Source organism: Lampetra fluviatilis, chromosome 1, assembly GCF_964198595.1.
Source record: "Lampetra fluviatilis chromosome 1, kcLamFluv1.1, whole genome shotgun sequence".
NCBI classification, from domain to species: domain Eukaryota; kingdom Metazoa; phylum Chordata; class Hyperoartia; order Petromyzontiformes; family Petromyzontidae; genus Lampetra; species Lampetra fluviatilis.
The window spans coordinates 12,199,613-12,219,123 of record NC_136275.1 but is presented as its reverse complement, the minus strand read 5'-3'; the positions used below and the strand labels follow the sequence as shown (position 1 = coordinate 12,219,123).

Sequence of the window (19,511 nt, the reverse complement as noted above, 5' to 3'; positions counted from 1 at the left end):
CCATCCGCTGCTGCTCGTCCTTTGCGATGCTCGCTTGGTCGACGCTTGGCGATTTCCGCCCTTTCTACAGGTTGATCGCTTGATGTCACTCGTCACTCTCTCTTCTCCGTGCTTTCCTTTGTTCGTGCAGCTGCCAGCTTCATTCGCACTTAACCACACCTCGACACTTCGTTCTGCGAGAAGCGACACCTGCCATCGGTATCGGTGTTTGCTCCCTCACGACGCTCAGCCAGCCGGAGCACGGCTGAACCCAGCCTCGACCCAGGTTGAATCCAGATTTCTGCGACTCGAACGACCTCTCCTCGTTCCATCTCTCTTTGAGGCACGACTCGCCCCAGTTCCTTTGCGAACCCCGTCACAACGCTGCGTCGCAAGCCGAGTTGCAAGACTGACCGCGACTCGAACCAGACTGCACACTCGTGATGTGCGCCCGTGCTTAAACTCAAAACGTGAACACCCTCTCCTCTCTGTGCGTCTCTTGCGAGAGAAACAACAACCGAAAAACAGACGTCCCAGCTATGCCAGCACAGTCCCCCCCCTTGCGACCCTTTGACCCCTCCTCCCTCTGAGTGGGTCACTCCGAGGCCAGACCCCCAATACGTATTCAGGCCGGTATGTGCCCGTGCCAAATCGTTGGAAGACAAAGGTGGCCGAGGAGACCTATGCAACACATTTATGTGGTCCCCTGTGTGTTACATTTATTCTTGATATTTCTTATGAGTTCCCTCGGTCTTAGTATCTCGTGGTTATTACTCAGTCTATGTTCAATGAATATTCGTAATGATCCTCGTTACATCATTATTTTGAGGGCTTTGCCAAGTTTGGTTATGCGTTTGTCTCCAGGGATTGGTATTTTATTCTGAGTTATATTTTAATGTCCTGAGGTTAAGTGTAACTAAGTTTCCACTTAAGCTTTCTGGAATTCGTATTCTTTAGTTTTGGTAAGGTCATGTAGATAGAAACATACAATACAAAATAATATATATGCGGTGAGTACGAGTAATATAAGGGAATATCCAATAATAAGCCCCTATTGTTTGCTGGTTAATTATTTATGTTAAGTTTCTACTTTTCGTTAAGGAAAACGTTAAAGAAAACGCGAGTTGCAACAGTTGTTTTTCTCTGCTCGGCACCTTATCTGTGCATCTCCAGACGTCTTGGGAAGGTTATGCCATCGACCTTTTGTCCATCTGGATGTCTCTGACCTCTCTGTGCTCTGAAGTCTTGTCGTTTAATGGCCCTCCCCGTTTCACAGATTCCTCGTGTGTTTGTGAGGAGTAGGTGCTGTTTTCATTATTTAATTATATATATAGATAAAAAAACTTTTCTTTTTTAATTATTCTTAATATTAATTTTTGAAAAACAGGGCATAGATACAACAATGCCCTATAAAACAAATCTATGATTAAACAAACTAGTCAGACATGGCTATTCCGACACAGCTTAAGGATACATTTATATTAATATCGGAGTGACAAGTCCATAAAAATACGAAAGACATCAAGAAAAGGCAGGTCATTTGGTGCGGCTTATGCACGACAAAGTTTAGGCCATACGTCCCGCAATACGGAGGCAAACCACAGCAAACACGTGTAGTGACTAACTCGGAGACGGTAAGACTTGGAGGCACTTCTTTCATTGAACGAACACTCTCGGGATAATACACACCCTACGTGGGTGCACACTCTACAGTAGCTAGCCTACACACAACTCTAACCGTCTAACACTGACGGCGCTGGACGGAGACAGACAACAACTATATAGCAGCACAATATCGAGTGAAAACGGCAGCGACGATGGCGACGAGATGGTAACGACGATCTTGAACAGCACGACGGGGATCCTACTTCCAGCAACAGCCACGAGGTCCCCCACAGGGGCCCCTCTTATACTCTCAGCGTGGCCTCGCTCTACCATGCCCCATCTCTGGAACCTACTCACGGGTTCCCGAGGCTTCCCGATGGTCCCCTCTGTGACCTTTTCCCTACATGTCCCCCTCTCGTATCTATCGTGGCCTGCTGACGTGGGTGCTGCCATACACTGCAGTTACCCTTTTCTGCCAGCAGCCAGCGCTATGCCACTACACATGTAAGACTACAGCGGTCCACGCTCTGCGCTAATCCACCACACAGACTGTGCTCCAATATACACAAATGTTTATTCTAGAAATTAGCAACGAATCTCAAGGTAAATTTTAAACAGGGTCCGGCTACCAGTTGGGATGTTTGGTCCAAATTCTTCCTAAGGAAGACCTGTATTCATTATAAATATCAACTTACCAGTTCGTTTAAACATTTTAGAAAATACTCTTTGGTTCTTTCGGTAAAGTCACGTATGAAGATAAAATAATAAATTAAATACTACCATAAGACGTTTCGATTGCAACACAAGCAATCATCATCAGGTATAAATGAAATAGAAACACAAATCTAGTATACTTAGACATGTAATGTAATACAACAGAGAGTCGAATATCATAACAGTCAACACCCTACCTGGTTGATTACGTTCTTCCTGAGAATGCTAAATTTGAGAGAGAGATAAAACACAGAACCAGAGACATATAGACAGACATATAAGCAGACAGATATCACAGAGATACATAGAGAGAGACAAACATAGGCACACAGAGAAAGCACGCCTCTGTGTCGAGGCCTTAAATAGAGAGAGGGGGCGGGGGCAGAGAGAGAGGGAGGGGTTAGAGAAATTAGCATGTCAATGAGTGGCACGGTGAGTGGCACGGTGCAAAAGCTTGAGAGAGGGGGTGGGGGCGGAGAGAGAGGGAGGGGTTAGAGAAATTAGTATGTCAATGAGTGGCACGGTGAGTGACATGGTGCAAAAGCTTGAAAATAACAGACAAAAGCAGAGAGGGAGATGGACAACAGCCGAGACACACAGAGAGAGCAGAACATAAGTGTGTCTCGGCTATTGTCCCTCTCCCTCTCTGCTTTTGTCTGTTCTTCGTGTTTGTGTCTTGTCTCCTTTTAAAATTTCACACTTAACTTCTAACTTACACAATCTTTAAAAAAACGTAATCAACCAGGCTATGCCTTAATTGTGTGTTGCATTACATTACATTTCGAAATTTTGCTAGGCTATTTAATTCAGTGTGTCTCTCTCCCTGTCTCCTAATTTTTTCAAGCTTTTGCACTGTGCCACTCACCGTGCCACTCATTGACATGCTAATTTCTCTAACCCCTCCCTCTCCCTCCGCCCCCGCCCCCTCTCTCTATTTAAGGCCTCGATACAGAGGCGTGCTTTCTCTGCGTGCCTATGTTTGTCTCTCTCTATGTATCTCTGTGATATCTGTCTGCTTATATGTATGTCTATATGTCTCTGGTTCTGTGTTTTATCTCTACCTCAAATTTAGCATTCTCAGGAAGAACGTAATCAACCAGGTAGGGTGTTGACTGTTATGTTATCCGACTCTCTGTTGTATTACATTACATTTCTAAGTATACTAGATTTGTGTTTCTATTTCATTTATACCTGATGATTGCTTGTGTTGCAATCGAAACGTCGTATGCTAGTATTTAATTTATTATTTTATCTTTACACGTGACTTTACCGAAAGAAGCAAAGAGTAATTCCTGCAGTCACGAAAGCTCCAAATTAAATATTTTAGAAAATGCCATTCGAAAAGCCCAGTCTGTAAATGAAGTCGTGCTCACAATTCAGTGCCGAAGGACTTAGATCGTTCCCCCGCTTGGTTGACTTGTGACCCTTGCCTTGGGACGGAGAGTCGTGCCATCTCAATGTACAAGGTGGAGTTGGGGCTGCCCGAACTTCAGGACACCTGCCACACGTGCAAAGGAAGCAGGTGCCATTAAACGGTTGTTACGCGACACAAAAAGGAGCATGTGCAGCCAGCACTTCACCTATGTCAGGTAGACTGACAATTTACGAAACAATATAAAACCTTTAAAATGTACAGTCCTTTTATTCCAGCCACTTGTTTTATGGCCTCTTTCCTAGTGTAGCAATGGGAGCCATTTTACCAAACGTTACCATGCAGGTGAGTGTCAATTAAACCTTATGGTTGGAACCCCGGGGTCCTGAATAAACATAAGTCACGTAGAAATAATAAAATAATAAAGAAAACATTATAAAAATTCTCACGACGTTTCGGCCACAACGCAAGCAGCCGTCCTCAGGTGAAGAACAGAGCTGTCGGAAAGACAGCGTACTAATGAACACTGCTAAGCTTGGCAGCGTATTTTAAGCTGGGTGGGAGGAGGAGGGCGCCTTGACAAAGGAGATATGTGCTTCGTAAGTCCGGCACCACACAGTGACAATCAGTCACTACAAAATGATCCATGTGGGTCACGACGAAAATCCATGGATCTCAGTCATCGGATGGAGGCGGCAATCGTCGTAGTAAAGGAGATGGAGACTTTGAGGGCCAGGCGAACGTCTTCAAAAGGGCCAGAATTACATTTTACAGCGAGAGATGGTCACGTGGAAGATACCGGTCTTGGAAGATGGCCACGCACCTTATGATGCTGTATTTGTATGAAACCATGAACCTATACGAACTTTACTCTTCGGTTCTTTCGGTAAAGTCACGTAGGTATAAAATAAAAAAATAAAAATCACGACGTTTCGGGCGCAACACAAGCGTCCGTCATCAGGTGGGACAACCACAGCAAGAAACAATTGCCCACTTCAGCAATTATTTCTTGCTGTGGTTGTCCCACCTGATGACGAACGATTGTGTTGCGCCCGAAACGTCGTGATTTAATTTATTTTAAACCTACGTGACTTTACCGAAAGAACCAAAGAGTATGGATCCCTGCAGTCACGAAAACTTCAAATCTAGACTATACAAACTTTAACAAGCAATGTTTATTTGCAGATAAAGTACCATCTCGTAAAATGCTTCCAAATACTTAAGACCAAAAAGGCAATGTAAACAGCACGCTTGCATACATATACATTGTTTAAAAAATATATATTAATCTTGCAGATTGTGCACAACCTCCCGGTTTGCAAGGTATTGTGTTAAGTTTCCAAATATTCATTCCAGAATCTATGATTAGTTTACGTGAAAATGTAATTAGGCCGTTCATTTTCCAAGAGAATTTGAGATTGTTTTATATGCAGTTGGTTTGCGTACTTATTTGGGTTGAAAAATCCGCGTTTGCATTGTGTAGGGTCCGAATTCCCTTTAAAACATTTCCGGTTCCATTCAGGTTGTCCCCGGCACTCCCTCGTATTACCCATCTTTGCACAAAAAGGTGGCGATTCAAACGATTGTCACGAAATGTTTCACACAAATATTCACACAATACCGAACCCCAGTCATTGCCGCAGCAGCTTTTGGCTGGCCATCAAAGACCGTAAATGCATCACGCGCTCTCAGATGCGCTTCTGCGGCCATCTGGCTTCCTCGTATCGGAAGGAAGAGTGTTGCACTGGGAGCTATGTACTTTTAAAATCTAGATTTCAAAACACATTTTAGAATGGCTTTGTATTTAGTTTGTAGTCCTACACACGCACTTCCAATTAGCATAGTTGGCTACGTATGGTGCAAAAGTTCAAAATGCATACATAATTCGCCTCCCGCCCCTGCATCTCAACGACATCAAAAGCCACGATCTCAAAAACGTAAGGCTCCATCCATTGGTATGATTACAGTAGTGCATACTGTGGTGATACCTGCTTTCACTGCAGCAGTGCATACTGTGGTGGTACCTGCTATGATTACAGCAGTGCATACCGATTGTGGTGGTACCTGCTATGACTACAGCAGTGAATACTGACTGTGGTGGTACCTGCTACATCTAGCGACTGTATAGTACTAATAACTGCACGCATCGAGGTGGGGGAGACATCACACAGTGAAGATTTTTATAGCATTTTTAACGCAAAATAAAATGTCCTCCCCCCCACCAAAGGCGCGTGAGTTGGTAAAGTCGTGCGTGCGTGAAAAATCAATAAATAAAGGCCTACTTCTTCTTGGTTCTTTCGGAAAAGTCACGTAGAATGGAAATAATAAAATAATAAAAATAAAGCATAATAAAATAATTCTCACGACGTTTCGGCCACAACGCAAGTAGCCGTCCTCAGGTGGAGAACAGGTCTGTCGAGGAGACAGAGTCTGAAATAAAATAATAATAAAAAACCTGAGGACGGCTACTTGCGTTGTGGCCGAAACGTCGTGAGAATTATTTTATTATGTTTTATTTTTATTATTTTATTATTTCCATTCTATGTGACTTTACCGAAAGAACCAAAAAAATGAATCCCTGCAGTCACGAAAGCTTTAAATCGAAAAGGGCTACTGCCTATAGTGCTAGCATCTAGCGACTAGGCCTCGGCAAGGTAAGGTAAAAGGTAAAAACAACGAGCCTACCTTTACCCTACCTTTTACCTTACCACAATACAATCACTCTATTCTACCCTTTACCCTTTAGCAGGTAAGGTAAACGGTAAAAAGCAACGAGCCTACCTTTACCCTACCTTTTACCCTTACCCCATACAAATTACCCAATTACAGGGTAATTACTAGGGTACTACACATTATAAAGGTTTATAACGGTAATGCTAGGTAAAGCGCTTTCTACATATAGAATACTTTCGATTCCAATTTTACACGTTTTCTTTGAACTCACTCTGTTTGTTGTTGTTGTCGTTGTTGTTGTATCCTCAAATCTTGTAACTCAATTTTAACCCACTTCCCAATGGGGTATCGACTGCAAACTTGGTATACTTATGTCATACTGATGACAACACTATATTCTATCATAAAAATTAAATGTTTTTAAACATTCTTTTTTATATGCTATGTTTAGGCTTGGGTCTAATTGTCCACGGTCAACTGATGTTGGCTGTAATTGGCCACGGTCCCTTACGTTATGGCAAGCTTCGGTACGCCACTTCCTGTAGTCGTGGAGTTCTGCCATTACTCGTACATTTCATAAAAGCGTGTTTAAAAAAAAGTTTTTGTTTAATATTACTTATTAATTGGAGGCCATGGACTGCGCCATGGAGCTTTTAGCGGTAAACAAGGTACCGTATTTACCGGGTAATACTTCACGCTACCTTTACCCTACCGGGTAATTCTTTCGAGCTACCTTTACCCTACCCTTTATTTTATCCATTGGCATGTCGACACCTTTACACTTTACCTTTACCCTTTAACCCGGTAAAAAGGGTAAATTACCTTACCTTGCCGAGGCCTACTAGCGACTGTATATATTAGTAACTGCACGCATCAGGATGGGAGGAAACATGACACCGTAAATAATTTACGTCAGCGTTTAGTATATTCTTATAGCATTTTAACGCGAAAGAAAATGTCCCCCTCACTCCCACCGAAGGCGTGTGCGACTTGGCATGGGCCGCCCCGCCCCACCAAAGGCACATGAGTTGGTATGGTTGTGCACGTGTCATAAATAAATCAATAATAGTATAGCGCACACAAATCTCACTAAATCGCTAATTCAACTAATTTACAGTTGACGGATGTGAAAAGCAACAGCGCTTGCTGACCGCAGGGCTTACGGCGTGGTAACTGGCAAATTTTTTTTCCGTAAACCCCACTGTTGGAGAGCCAAGCGAGCGACCACACACAAACCCATAATTTTTGACTTTTATAAATATAGAAGAGAAGAAGAAGAAAGAAGAAGAAGATTATGTTAAGTGCAAGTTACCTTTTATTAGTCTAATTCTGTAGCGCATGAATGTGTAGTGTAACACAAGTCGGAGACGATGTAGTTGCTGGAGGCACCTTCTTTATTCAGATCAAACACAGCTTCCAACTTCAATAGGTTCACCCTCATGCACTCCCTAGTTGTCTAGCCTAGCCTAGACATAACCCTGACCGTGTTACACTGACGGCATCGACCGAGACAGCCAAAAACTATCTGGTCACGCAATGATCTAATGAAGGTGGGGCCTGGCTCTGCCCTGGCCGCGCCTCCCATCTTGAACCCACTAGCGGGTTCCAGGGGCTTCCAGATGAGGTCTTCCGTGACCCTTGCCCCAGTTCTTCCACCCTACCGGCACACCCGTGTATATGCTCAACGGTATGTGCGCTAACTGGTCACCACAGTTCCCACTGCTGGATAGCAGTTACTACATCACCCCCCCTTCCGTTAAAAAACAACAGCCGTCCTGGCTGCCAATACAGCAGCTGCAACCGGTGGACAGGCAGAGCAACCCCTAAATCCAAGGAACACCCCTAATACCGAACCAACAACACACAGCCCAACCGTGGCACCCCCCTCTAACTGACAACACACCCAATGCAACCCCTTACACAGGCCCTTACCCCTAACACCCCCTTTCCCCGAATCCCACCGTACAAGGGAGAGTCCGCTTTTACCGGAACGTAGCTCGCGTGAGCCGGTCCTTAACACCAGTCACCCCCGCCTCAGCAGGGTCTTGCACCCCTGGGACTCCGAGGAATTGGGAGAGGAGGAAGAAAAAAATATAATGGCCTAAAGGGCATGGCCCCTGCCTCAGCCGCACCTGTCCTGATCCAGTCCCTGACACCTCGCACATGGCGGTCTCAGAAGGCCTCAGAGACCCGGGTCTGGTGGGGCTTGGGAAGACGTTGCCGGCGGGTCAGAGGGTGTCGGTGGCACTACCGACACCCCGGCATTCTATAACGATGTGGCCCTACCTGCCACACATGAAACACTTGGCCATGGGTTCCCAGGACAGCGGGGACTGCCCCGCGCATTCCCTAGCCACCAAACACAGCCGTCATGTCCTCCATCCGCCATGGCCCAGCCTCCTCTTTTGGCCTATGCTGGTGGTCCTCGTAGGCTTGAATTTTTCAGACCACCGTTAAGAACGAGATCTCTGCACTGGCGGCGGAGGGCAGGGTGATCTTCAACTCCCGCACCAGCGCCTTCAACCTTTCCACCACCAGGAAGTCGAGCGCCCCCTCACCCAAGTGCAGGTATGCCTCCTGTCCCAGCGCCAGCAGCACCTCCCGGAAAGTGTAGGGCATCTCGGCTTCCCTTCGCTCTCTCTAGAGGAATCTTGTGCGGGCATCTTCTAGAAAGCCAAAAGTGGCCCCTTGCAGCGGCACTGACATCGGCGCCCTTCCCACGCATTCCCGCGCTCGCCTCAAAATGGCGCCCGCTGGCCATGGTAGGTCTTCCAGGGGCAAAATGGAGCCCACCATATGCACGGTCTCCGGTCTGGACTGCTCTGCTCCCGCTCCGATGAAAGCTCCAACTGGGGTCTCCCAGTGACTCCTCTCCACGCCGCTGACCGCGGTGCACCTCCCATGACATCCCGCGGCCCCCCCTGCCATGTGGTCAGCGCGCGATCGAGGCCTACGGGCTTTGTAACCGGGGTCCCGGATCCCGGGGCTGCTGGAGGGATGACCGTCCTGCCGTCTACACTATGGGTGGGTTCCTCTTCTTGGTCACTTTGGAACACCCCACTTCTAAGACCAGATGTAGTATAGCACAAGTCGGAGACAAGGTAGTTGCAGGAGGCACCTTCTTTATTCAGATCTTACCCAGTTTCCAACTTAAAACAGATTCGCCCTCATGCACTCTCTAGTCTAGCCTAGCCTAGACGCAACCTTGACCGTGTTACACTGATGGCGTCGACCAAGACTGCCAACAACTATCCGGCTGCGCAATGATCTGGTGAAGATGACAGCGACGAAGGCGGCAAAGATGACAGCGACGACGAGATGAGTCCACTCCCAGAATCGGCAGCCCGGAGCTCTCGTTCTCCGAGGCATGGCCTGGCTCCGCCCTGGCCGCACCTCCCTTCTCGAAGCCACTAGCGGGTTCTAGGGGCTTCCAGATGAGGTCTTCCGTGACCCTTGCCCCAGTTCCTCCGCCCTGCCGGCACACCCGTGTATATGCCCAATAGCGTGTGTGCTAACTGTCCACCGCAGTTGCCGCTGCTAGACAGCAGTCGTCGATATGCCACTACAAATGTATTTTTATTTTGTAAAGTGTCCGTAAATTGGTCACCATTGCACAAGGCGCAACACTTTATGTCTCAGTGGGTTTATCTCGTGGTTAAATAGAAATGGAGGCATTCTATTTTTGTAGGGGAAAAACATGGAAATGATCGCCAAACTTGTCACAGCTCCCTCTTTGCTATATTGCAAGGGGGGGGGGGGGGGTTATGATAGTTAAACCCTGTCGATGTAAATATAAATAAATAAATAAATACCTCTAGACAGATGGACACAACCTCGTGTTTAAAGCAGTGGCGGCTCCTGCAAAATCTCTCAGGGGGGGGCAAATGTCTGGATGATTGATAAGGATAAGGTCCACCCATGCAATGGATAAATTAACAGCTTAAGCATGTGTAATATAGTTGAGGACTCTTGGACGCCGGGGTTGGAGGCACACGTATTTATTCCGCGTCAGTTGGCACAATCACGGACATACAACACTGGAGGGGGTATCGGCCCCCTCACCCGGCTAGCTGGGGATACACTTGCTAGCTATGCCTAACCTACCTCCTAGTCCTCCACTAATGGGCTAGGGGAGGCTATCTGGCCCGACACTGGTAAGTCGGGCTTACGGTACCCGGAGTCCCAGACCAGCTCTGATAAGAGCACCGGCTCTGGCTCTCGGGACCACGCCGCTGGCTCGGTCCTGTTCGGCCCTGATAAGGGCGGCGATCCAGGGGAGTCCAGGGCTCTATCTGGACGATCTTCGGTCTTCACTGGTTTAGCTTAACATTCTCCCCGAGCCCTCCGGCTCATCCCCTTTTATACCAAACCCCCCGCTGAGGGGTGGGGCCCCGGGGGATCCCAGCTCCGAGTCAGCCCTCCAGGCTGCCCGATGCGGACGTCGCTGGGAGCACCTGCCCGTGCACCGACATAGCCACGCCCACTGTGTTTCTTTCCCATCTGATCCCATTGTATACAGCCCCTCCGTAACACCCCTACACATGTAAAGGCAACTTCACTTCTTTAATATTAATGAAAAATAAAGTGACTCTTACAATACATCTTGTTTGTTTCTATACTCACTATTAAAACAAACCACTCAAGTTTCTTTTATTAAAGATTCCACTAGGTGGCGACAAATTATATTGTTGGATGAAACGTGCTTACGTATGATGACGTAAGCACGTATGATGACGTAAGCACGTTAGGGCGAGTCCTCCCGGAAGCCATAGAGAATGCATTGCAGCGCCCCCGTTCGAAAAAAAACATCTTTGAATGTAAGTCTATGGGACCACTCGGGGCGATTCTCAGCTGGAGGGAAATCGCCCAAAAAGAGGCGGTACTCCACAGAACGTAGCATGACGCTGATTGGACTATATCCAGAGGCACAGTGACGGCTAGCGTGACTCTGTGGTTGAATGACATTGGTGGTGCGTCGCCCAATCGCCCTAATGAAGAAACCGCCCCTGGTTTGAAGATTAAAAGCCCCTTTCACATGAAAAATAACACGCTATTGAAAATTACTTTAAATCACTTGGCAAATTTCAGCAAGGGCAGTTTAAGCTGAACGGCTGAAATTACAACAGGGGCCGTCCATAAATGACGTCACGCACCTCTGGGGGGGGGGGGGGTCAGACATTTGTGACGATGTGTGACGGGGGGGGGGGGGGGGTTTGAGAAATGTGACGTCACATCAAAATGCGCAACTTAAATAAATATAGATGTAGGGGTGATACGCGCTGGCAGTAGGGATCGTGGGGCAGCACGTGGTGATTGGCTGTGTAGTGGTGACGCGCGCTGACAGTGATGGATCGTGTGGCAGCGCGTGGTGATTGGTTGTGTGCGCTGACACAAGCTGGGAAAAGGGATCGTGTGGCAGCGCGTGGTGATTGGTCGACTAGGGTGGGTGCTCACATCGCGGTCCGCATAGGCTCCGTCTCCTCGGGAGCGGAGGACTATAAAAGGTGGTGCGCGCGGGCGCTCGGAGAGTTGGTCACCAGTGAAGACGGAAGACGGAGGAGGAAGAGATAGGGCCCTGAGACACCTAGTTCCGCTGTCCTTGTAAGGACCGGGACCCTGTGTGGCTCAGAGGCGGGACCTTGGGACCCGGGGCCGGACGTCCGTGTGAGGGCCGGGCCGCGGGACCCAGTGGTCGTGACCCATACCCAAGCTGGGGTGGGTCTGTAGGTTCCCCTGGATGCTACGGGGCTGGAATGCCCATGTGTGTGTAGCCGGGTGGAACGTGTAGCGTAAGCTGTAGTAACCACACGTGTCGGGTGGAACGTGTAGCGTGAGCTGTAGTGACCACACGTGTTATTGTGGCAAAGACAAGTGTTAATAAAGTGTGCTACCCATCAAGTGGTCTCCCGCCGTAATTTACAATATTACAACTGGCGTCAGAAGTGAAACAGTCTTCCAGCCATGGATACCAGGAAGACTCATCGGACTCACGAGCGTGACCGGGAGGAAAACCACGACGACTCGGGCCAGCAGGCATCAGGGGGAGAAGAGGAGGAGTTGCCGGCACCACAGGACCCCTCATGGGCGCCCAACGAACAGCTGGGGGCTGATGCCGGACTCCGCAACGCGCACTCCCGCCTGGCAGAGCTGCTACTCGCCGCGGCGTCCATCCTAGCGGAGATCACCACGTCTGGAGGAGCGAGAACGTCGACGGACATTGAAAGGGGTCATGTTGCAGATTCCCGCCAAAATGACTTTGAAATTCCCGCCATTTCTGCTGAGCGGCCATCTTTTGGCGGGAATCGCGAGCAACACGTGGTGGGGGTCCTCCAATCCCTGCCGCTTACGTCATCAGCATGCGCTACGGGCCGCCATCAGCCACCCGCCATAGGGGCCGCCATTTCGCATGTCGACGGTGCGGCGCGGAAGAGCCACGAGGAAGAGGACGACATTATTTTCCAGCAGCGTCTTCCCGTGTTGACAGCCTTCAAGGCGGAGGGCGGGGACTGGGGCGCATTCCAGCGAAGATTTCTCGCCCATCAAGAGATGTCGGCCTGGTCCGATGCTATGGCGCTGCGGGCACTGCCTGCCATGTTGGACGACAACGCGCTCGCGGCCTTCAGGTCCGCTCCGAGATCGGCCCGCTCCACGCTCAAGGCTGCGCTGGGCCTCATGGCCAAGGTGTACGGACCACCTTCGGCCTGCCGCCACCAATTTTACGAGCGACGGAAGGCGGACACGGAGACCGCGCTCGCCTACCGCACGGCGTTGTTGGCTCTCGCCGACGCCGCATTCCCTCGTATGGACGAGGAGGGGCAGGACGCTATGGTTTTGGAACAACTGCTGAAGTTGGCGCAGGACCTGGGGGTCCCCATCAACACAGCCGACGAAGTGGACATATGTTCGTTGCGTGTTGCAACAAGCATCCAGGCGCACGAGGTCCTCAAGCGGAAACAAGTGGTCGTCTGTGCTTCTGCCGCGGTTCCAGCTCCGGCCCCGGTGGACGCGGAGCCCCAAGTCATTCGCCCACGGGAGGAGGCGTTCGCTGCTGCACGACCGGGGGATTGGAGGTCGGGAGGTCGTTCGCCTCTGCGATCGACCCGCAAGCTGGAGCAACCGAGACCTCCGACGTCCCTCGTCACGTGCTACAACTGCGGCCTTCGGGGCCACGTGGCGTCCGGGTGCCGCGCTCCACGTCAGCGGGCTACGGGACCTCGGCTGGACGATGACCAAGGCCCCAAGTCATCCCAACTACCCCCGGCAAGTCGCGGCACTTCACTTGCTCGGCCTACATACGTGACACACATGGGCCGCCGCTTTGCGGCGGAGGAGGTGCGATTGGGGGCCGGGGATTCGGTTCGGAAAGTTGGGTTCGTACGGGGCTGGGGGGAAATTAAATGGTCTGAGTTGGGCCACAGAATAGTGGCTGCGTCGGCCGGCTCGTCTGTCGTTACGGGTTTCATAGACGGCATCGAGGTCAGGGTGTTGGTGGACACGGGTGCGTCGGCGACTATCATTTCCGATCTCATTTATAATATTCTCACCGTCCAATGTCGACCTCTGCTCCCGGTGGACGTGCCATGTTACGCCGCAAATGGGGGCTCGTTGGGCATTGTCGGTCAGATTCGGGCGAGCATTTGCATAGGGGATATTAAATTGGCGGGACCTGTTTTGGTCTCCTCTTCCCTAGCCGTTCCTTGTCTGTTGGGTACAGACTTTTTGGCTAAGATGCTCATTAAAATTCTGGTTGATCAAGGTTGTATTGAGCTGCCATTGGGTCGCCGTATTTCCTCTTTGTCTAACCCTACTGAAATACGGACGGCTTGTGCAATGATCCAAGCGCTAGCGACCCATACGGTGCACGTGCCCCCGGGTTCACAGATGTTGGTACCCCTCCGGTTGCGGAAGCCGTTGGGTGGAGAGACTGTGGGACAAGGCGTGCTTTTGGGTCCGTCGAATAGAGCTGTCGGGGGTCTGGATTTGGCGGTGGCTCAAACCTTGGTTCGGGCCGACGGCGACCCGTTCGTTATGGTTTTAAACGCTGGTTCGCGGCCAGCCGTTATTCCGCAGGGCACCGTGCTTGCTCACGCAGCACGGGTCCCTGCGGAAGAGCAGTTTATTGCGCATGTTGATCCCGTCCCGGCGCAGAAAATTCAATCGGGTGATGACCTTGAATGGGTCGATTCGCTGTGTGCGGACTCCAGTGATTTGTCAAGGGTGCAATTGGGTGCGCTGCGCGCTCTGCTGATCGAATTCTCCGATGTGTTCAGCAAGCACAAATATGATATTGGGTGCACGGACCTGTTATGCCACCACATTGAAACAGGCGATGCGGCACCAGTCCGGCAGAATCCCTTCCGGCTGAGTCCGGCCGAGAAGGAACACGTTCAATCGGCCGTCAATGACATGCTGACGGCCGACATCATTTCGCCCTCATCCAGTCCGTGGGGAGCACCTATCGTTCTGGTTAAGAAGCAAGACAGGTCCTTGCGTTTTTGTGTAGATTTCTGTCGCCTAAATAAGATCTCCGTGGCTGACGCGTATCCGCTCCCCAGAATGGATGAGTCCCTGGACGCATTATCCGGGGCGCGGTATTTTTCTACACTTGACTTACTGTCCGGATTCTGGCAGCTGCCACTCGACGATGAGTCTAAACCTAAGACAGCATTCCGGACCCCAGGGGGCCTGTTCCAGTTTATTCGTTTGCCCATGGGACTCCATTCCGCTCCCGCAACATTTCAGCGCCTTATGGAATTGGTTTTGTCGGGTCTGCAATGGGATACTTGCTTAATTTATCTTAACGATGTCATTGCTTTCAGTAAAACTTTTGAGGAACACCTCCAGCGATTAAGGGGGGTGTTCTTGCGGATGCGATCGGCTAAGTTGAAGTTTAAACCGGCTAAATGCCACCTTCTTCAGAAATCCGTAAGGTACTTGGGCCACATTGTCGATTCTTCAGGGATCTCCACCGATCCCGCGAAGACAAACTGTGTCAGTTCATGGCCAATGCCCACGTCGGTTTCTGAGGTCCGCAGTTTCATTGGATTTGCTTCCTACTACCGCCGATTCGTTGAGCATTTCGCCACCATTGCCAAACCCTTGCACGCTCTAACAGCCAAAGGAGTCAGGTTTCGATGGGGGCCAGAGGAGGAGGCCGCGTTCTGCTCCCTCCGGGACGCCTTGGTGGGTGCCCCGCCCTTACGTTACCCTGACTTTACGAGTCCCTTCTTGCTGGATACTGATGCTAGTAACACGGGCATTGGGGGGGGTGCTCTCACAGGTCGTTGGGGGAGTTGAACGGGTGGTCGCCTATGGTAGCAGGGTTTTGTCGCCTGCGGAACAGCGCTATTGCGTCACCCGTCGCGAGTTGCTGGCTATTGTTTTTTTTATACAGCAATTTAGACCTTATCTCTATGGCCGTCATTTTACGGTCCGGACGGACCACGCGGTGCTTCAGTATGCATTAAGGGTCGCCCAACCCTCGGGCCAATTATCACGGTGGTTGAAGGTCCTCCAGGACTATCAATTTACGACCACTTACCGTAAGGGGTTGCGCCACACCAACGCGGATGCCCTGTCGCGGTTGTCGCCTCGTCCCGAATGTGCGTGCTTGATGGGGTCGGCGCGCTGTAAACCGCCAGGTGCTGTACCCGAGAGTGAGTTGGTCGGGGCCGCGAATGCGTCGTTGGTTGACGTTCCCGCTACTCCTGCGGGCGGGGACTCGCTACTCTCACTGTCTCTCGTTGAGTGGGCCGACTCCAGATGGCTGACAGCTCCCTGCTCGCGTTGCGTCGCAGGGCGGGGGGTCCCGAGGAAGGTCAAAAGCAAGCTCGCTCCTGGCTGTTCAAGCAGGGCCTGCTAATGAGATGGGACAATATGTCCCGGCGGCACGCACTCGTCGTGCCTTCCGCTATGCGGGGAAAAGTTGTTCTGGCCGCACACGAACACCTCTTGCATCTGGGAGTAAACAAAACGCTTGCTCTGCTCCAACGTGACTATTATTGGCCGGGGATGGGGAGCGATGTGGTCAATATACTGAAGGGGTGTGTGGATTGCGCCAAACGGAAACCACCGCCCGTTGCGCCAAATCCACCGCTGCAGTCCATTCAGGTCTCGCGCACTAACGAGCTCGTTGCGCTGGATATTTTGGGGCCTTTTCCTGTCACGCCTAGGGGTAACAAGTACCTGTTGGTTGGTGTGGAATACTTTACCCGATGGCCTATGGCGTGGCCACTCGCCAACCAGTCGGCGGCGGCCGTGGCGGACGCCTTTGTCCAGGGCTACGTCTTGGACAAGGGGGCTCCCGAACGCTTGCTGACCGATCAGGGAAAGAATTTTTTGAGTAAATTGCTGCAGGAGGTGTGCGACCTTTTGGGTACAAAAAAGGTGCGTACCTCCCCGTACCACCCACAGACTGATGGGATGGTGGAGCGACTCCACAGGACTTTAACTTCCATGTTGTGCCAGCAGGTGTGCGAGGCACAGGTTGACTGGGACTTGCAGGTCCCGGGGGTCCTCGCCGCGTATAGAATGGCCCCCCATGCAGCTACGGGATTTTCCCCATTTTATCTGATGTACGGTCGGGAGGCCGATCCGCCCATGGAGACTCAGCTGGGACTTTCCGTGCCACGGTCTAATTCCAAATTGGCCGAACCATATTAAATTTAACATTGCAAAACTGGCCGAGGCACGGGAGGCCGCACGGCTTAATTCGAGGTCTCGCCAAATCGCCAACGAGCGCTTGCGTGCACGGAAGGTGTCCGTGCACGATTGGAAACCGGGCGATAGGGCCTGGCTGCACTGCCCTCATGCACCTTTGGCTACGTCGCCTAAATTATTGAGGCCATGGCGGGGACCCGTGGAGGTCGTGCGAGTTGCACGCCCCCAGTGTGTTCAGATAAAATGAGGAAAGCGCCGTTGGTACGTTCACCCCTCCCGGCTGAAACCGTTCTCGCCACCATATGGCCTTCCTTTATGTCGTGAGGACCGAGCATGTGATGTGACCGACGACCCGGGGAGGGAAATGTCTCCGCCTGATCCTCACATGTTTTCGCCTGATCCGCTCCCAGGTGTCTCGGAACTGACGGCTGCCGACCACCGGCGACCGGATCCCCGCGGCACGGCCGGTTCTTCCAGGCCCGAACCGTGCCTTCCTGGGCTGCCGGAGCCACCGGACGGTCGACAGCGTCCCGTCCCGTACGACGGACCGGCCAGGCGGACTCGCGCTAGGTCGCGCAACTTTTCCTGACCAAATAAATGAGGTGGGGGTGCGGGACGACGCGGCCGGATCGTTTTCTCCTACAATATCAGAGTGCAGCGCCACATTAAATATGCACTACAATGACAATAGTTTAAAGCGATTTGAAGCATGTTATTTTTTTTTGGGGGGGGGGGGCAGAGCTTTGTGACGTCATATTTGAGGGGAGGTCTGACTTTTTGTGACGCCGTGTGACGAGGGGGGGGGTCAAAAATCGCAACAATCGCGTGACGTCATTTATGGACGGCCCCACACAGTACCCAGTGAAACCAATATTCGCTCTCTAAAGCACGTTAAACGTTTGCATGCGTCTTAGCCGTAAGTGAAATACGAAAAAACCCTTTATTATAGACGAGCACAATGTTAGAACATGTTGTATTTGCGAGACGAAACATCGAAACCTGGCAAGCAACGCAGCCCCGTTATAAGCCTCCCGAAATTCGACTCTCGATTCCGCTCACACTAAACAAACACGCCGTCGATTCCCGCAATCCCCCTTCCTGCATTGTTGTGCAGGAGGAGGGAATCGGTGCTCGCTTCTATAACGCCGGATCGATTCTCCGGACGCGTGCGTGAGCGTCATGGCGGACGTGGGGAAGGTCAGCTCAGGCATTTTCGCCAAAAACGCCAAGAAGCGGATCACCAGGGCACAGGAGAAGGTAGGGCGGTCAGAGAACACCTCGCTACCGTCACCATCATCATCACCATCATCATCATTACCACCGCTAACTGCTGGCTTTGAGGGAATGGAGGACGGGGCAAAGGCGCGCTGGTGCGGATGCAGATGCCCGTTGTCGGTGGATGCGGCAAGCTGCTGTGGTTTGGAAATAAATCAAAGAGATGAGCATGGAGGGTGGTGATGGTACAACGGGGCGCTGCCTGCCTGCTTGCGACAATACACGGCCTCCATCGGTCATCGCATCACAACATTCATACACAACAGTGTCACATCTTCATCACCAGATACTGCATTATCATCCACGTCACTTGTCATTCTAACGTCACAAGTGCAGCAACATCATCCTGTGACGATCACCTTGGCGCATCAGCAGCAGCATCGTCGTATTCGCATTGTCACATCATCATCATCCTCGCATCGTCATGAGCCTCACATTTTCACATCTTCCCCACATCCGATCACATACTTATTGTAACTCAAGGAGTATTGATAATACTACGGGACGGGATACCACTCACCGTACAGTGGAGGCATTCTTGGTGTGTGTGTGTGTGCTGGGGGGTGCCCAATGAAATAGCTCTTAACCGTTTAAAAGCCAAGTGAAATGTTGTCCTCTCTCTCATAGGTTAAATTAAAGATGGTGTCTATTGTTTATCAGAGCCTATTTTTCATGGCGGGTTTTTCATTGGTTGTTACCTTGTCAAGCGCCATGCATTTGTTATGCGTTTTAAAATGTATGCCAGCTGTATAAAACGATTTTCATTCACCATAACACTCCACCTTATTCCTCCTCCATTCCCAGCCCTTGTCCCTCCATCCCTTCCGTCACCTCCCTTACTAGCAGCCGCTCCACCCCACCCGTTGCTCCCCTTTTCCCTTTGTGTACCGCCGTTGGCTTGCGTTGTAAAGTTCCCTGGAAAGGGCGCTGTTATATACATCCTAAATAGAATATAATTCAAGGTCCGTGCTGAAGAAGACACGATCATTGATTTCGCGGTGCTTGGCTTGGCCCCGCATGTGCCAAAAGCACGGCCGCTGAATCGTTATAATTGTGTTTTTTTGCCATGTTCTAGAGCGGTGGTCATCACCCCCCCTCCAACCTTTAAGGGGGAGTGTGCCCATGCTGTGGCATGGATACCGTGCAGGATACCTTTCAAATGCGCGCGGGAAACGTCAGCGCTACGTTCGCAGCTACAACAACACACTAACACGCACCATGAAACAAATGTCTT

General features: G+C 50.7%; 1 protein-coding gene across 4 annotated transcripts in view; it reads left to right on the top strand.

Annotated features, from left to right (window-relative positions):
- The first annotated feature begins 18,142 nt into the window (after positions 1–18,142).
- Positions 18,143–19,511, top strand: part of LOC144932385 (amphiphysin-like) — a 30,614-nt gene continuing 29,245 nt past the window's right edge. For all 4 annotated transcript variants that reach the window (XM_078856396.1, XM_078856386.1, XM_078856375.1 and 1 more), the window contains exon 1: positions 18,143–18,259. In XM_078856396.1, the coding sequence (XP_078712522.1) occupies positions 18,182–18,259 (78 nt within the window). In that variant the 5' untranslated portion in view covers positions 18,143–18,181. The remainder of the gene's footprint in view (positions 18,260–19,511) is intronic.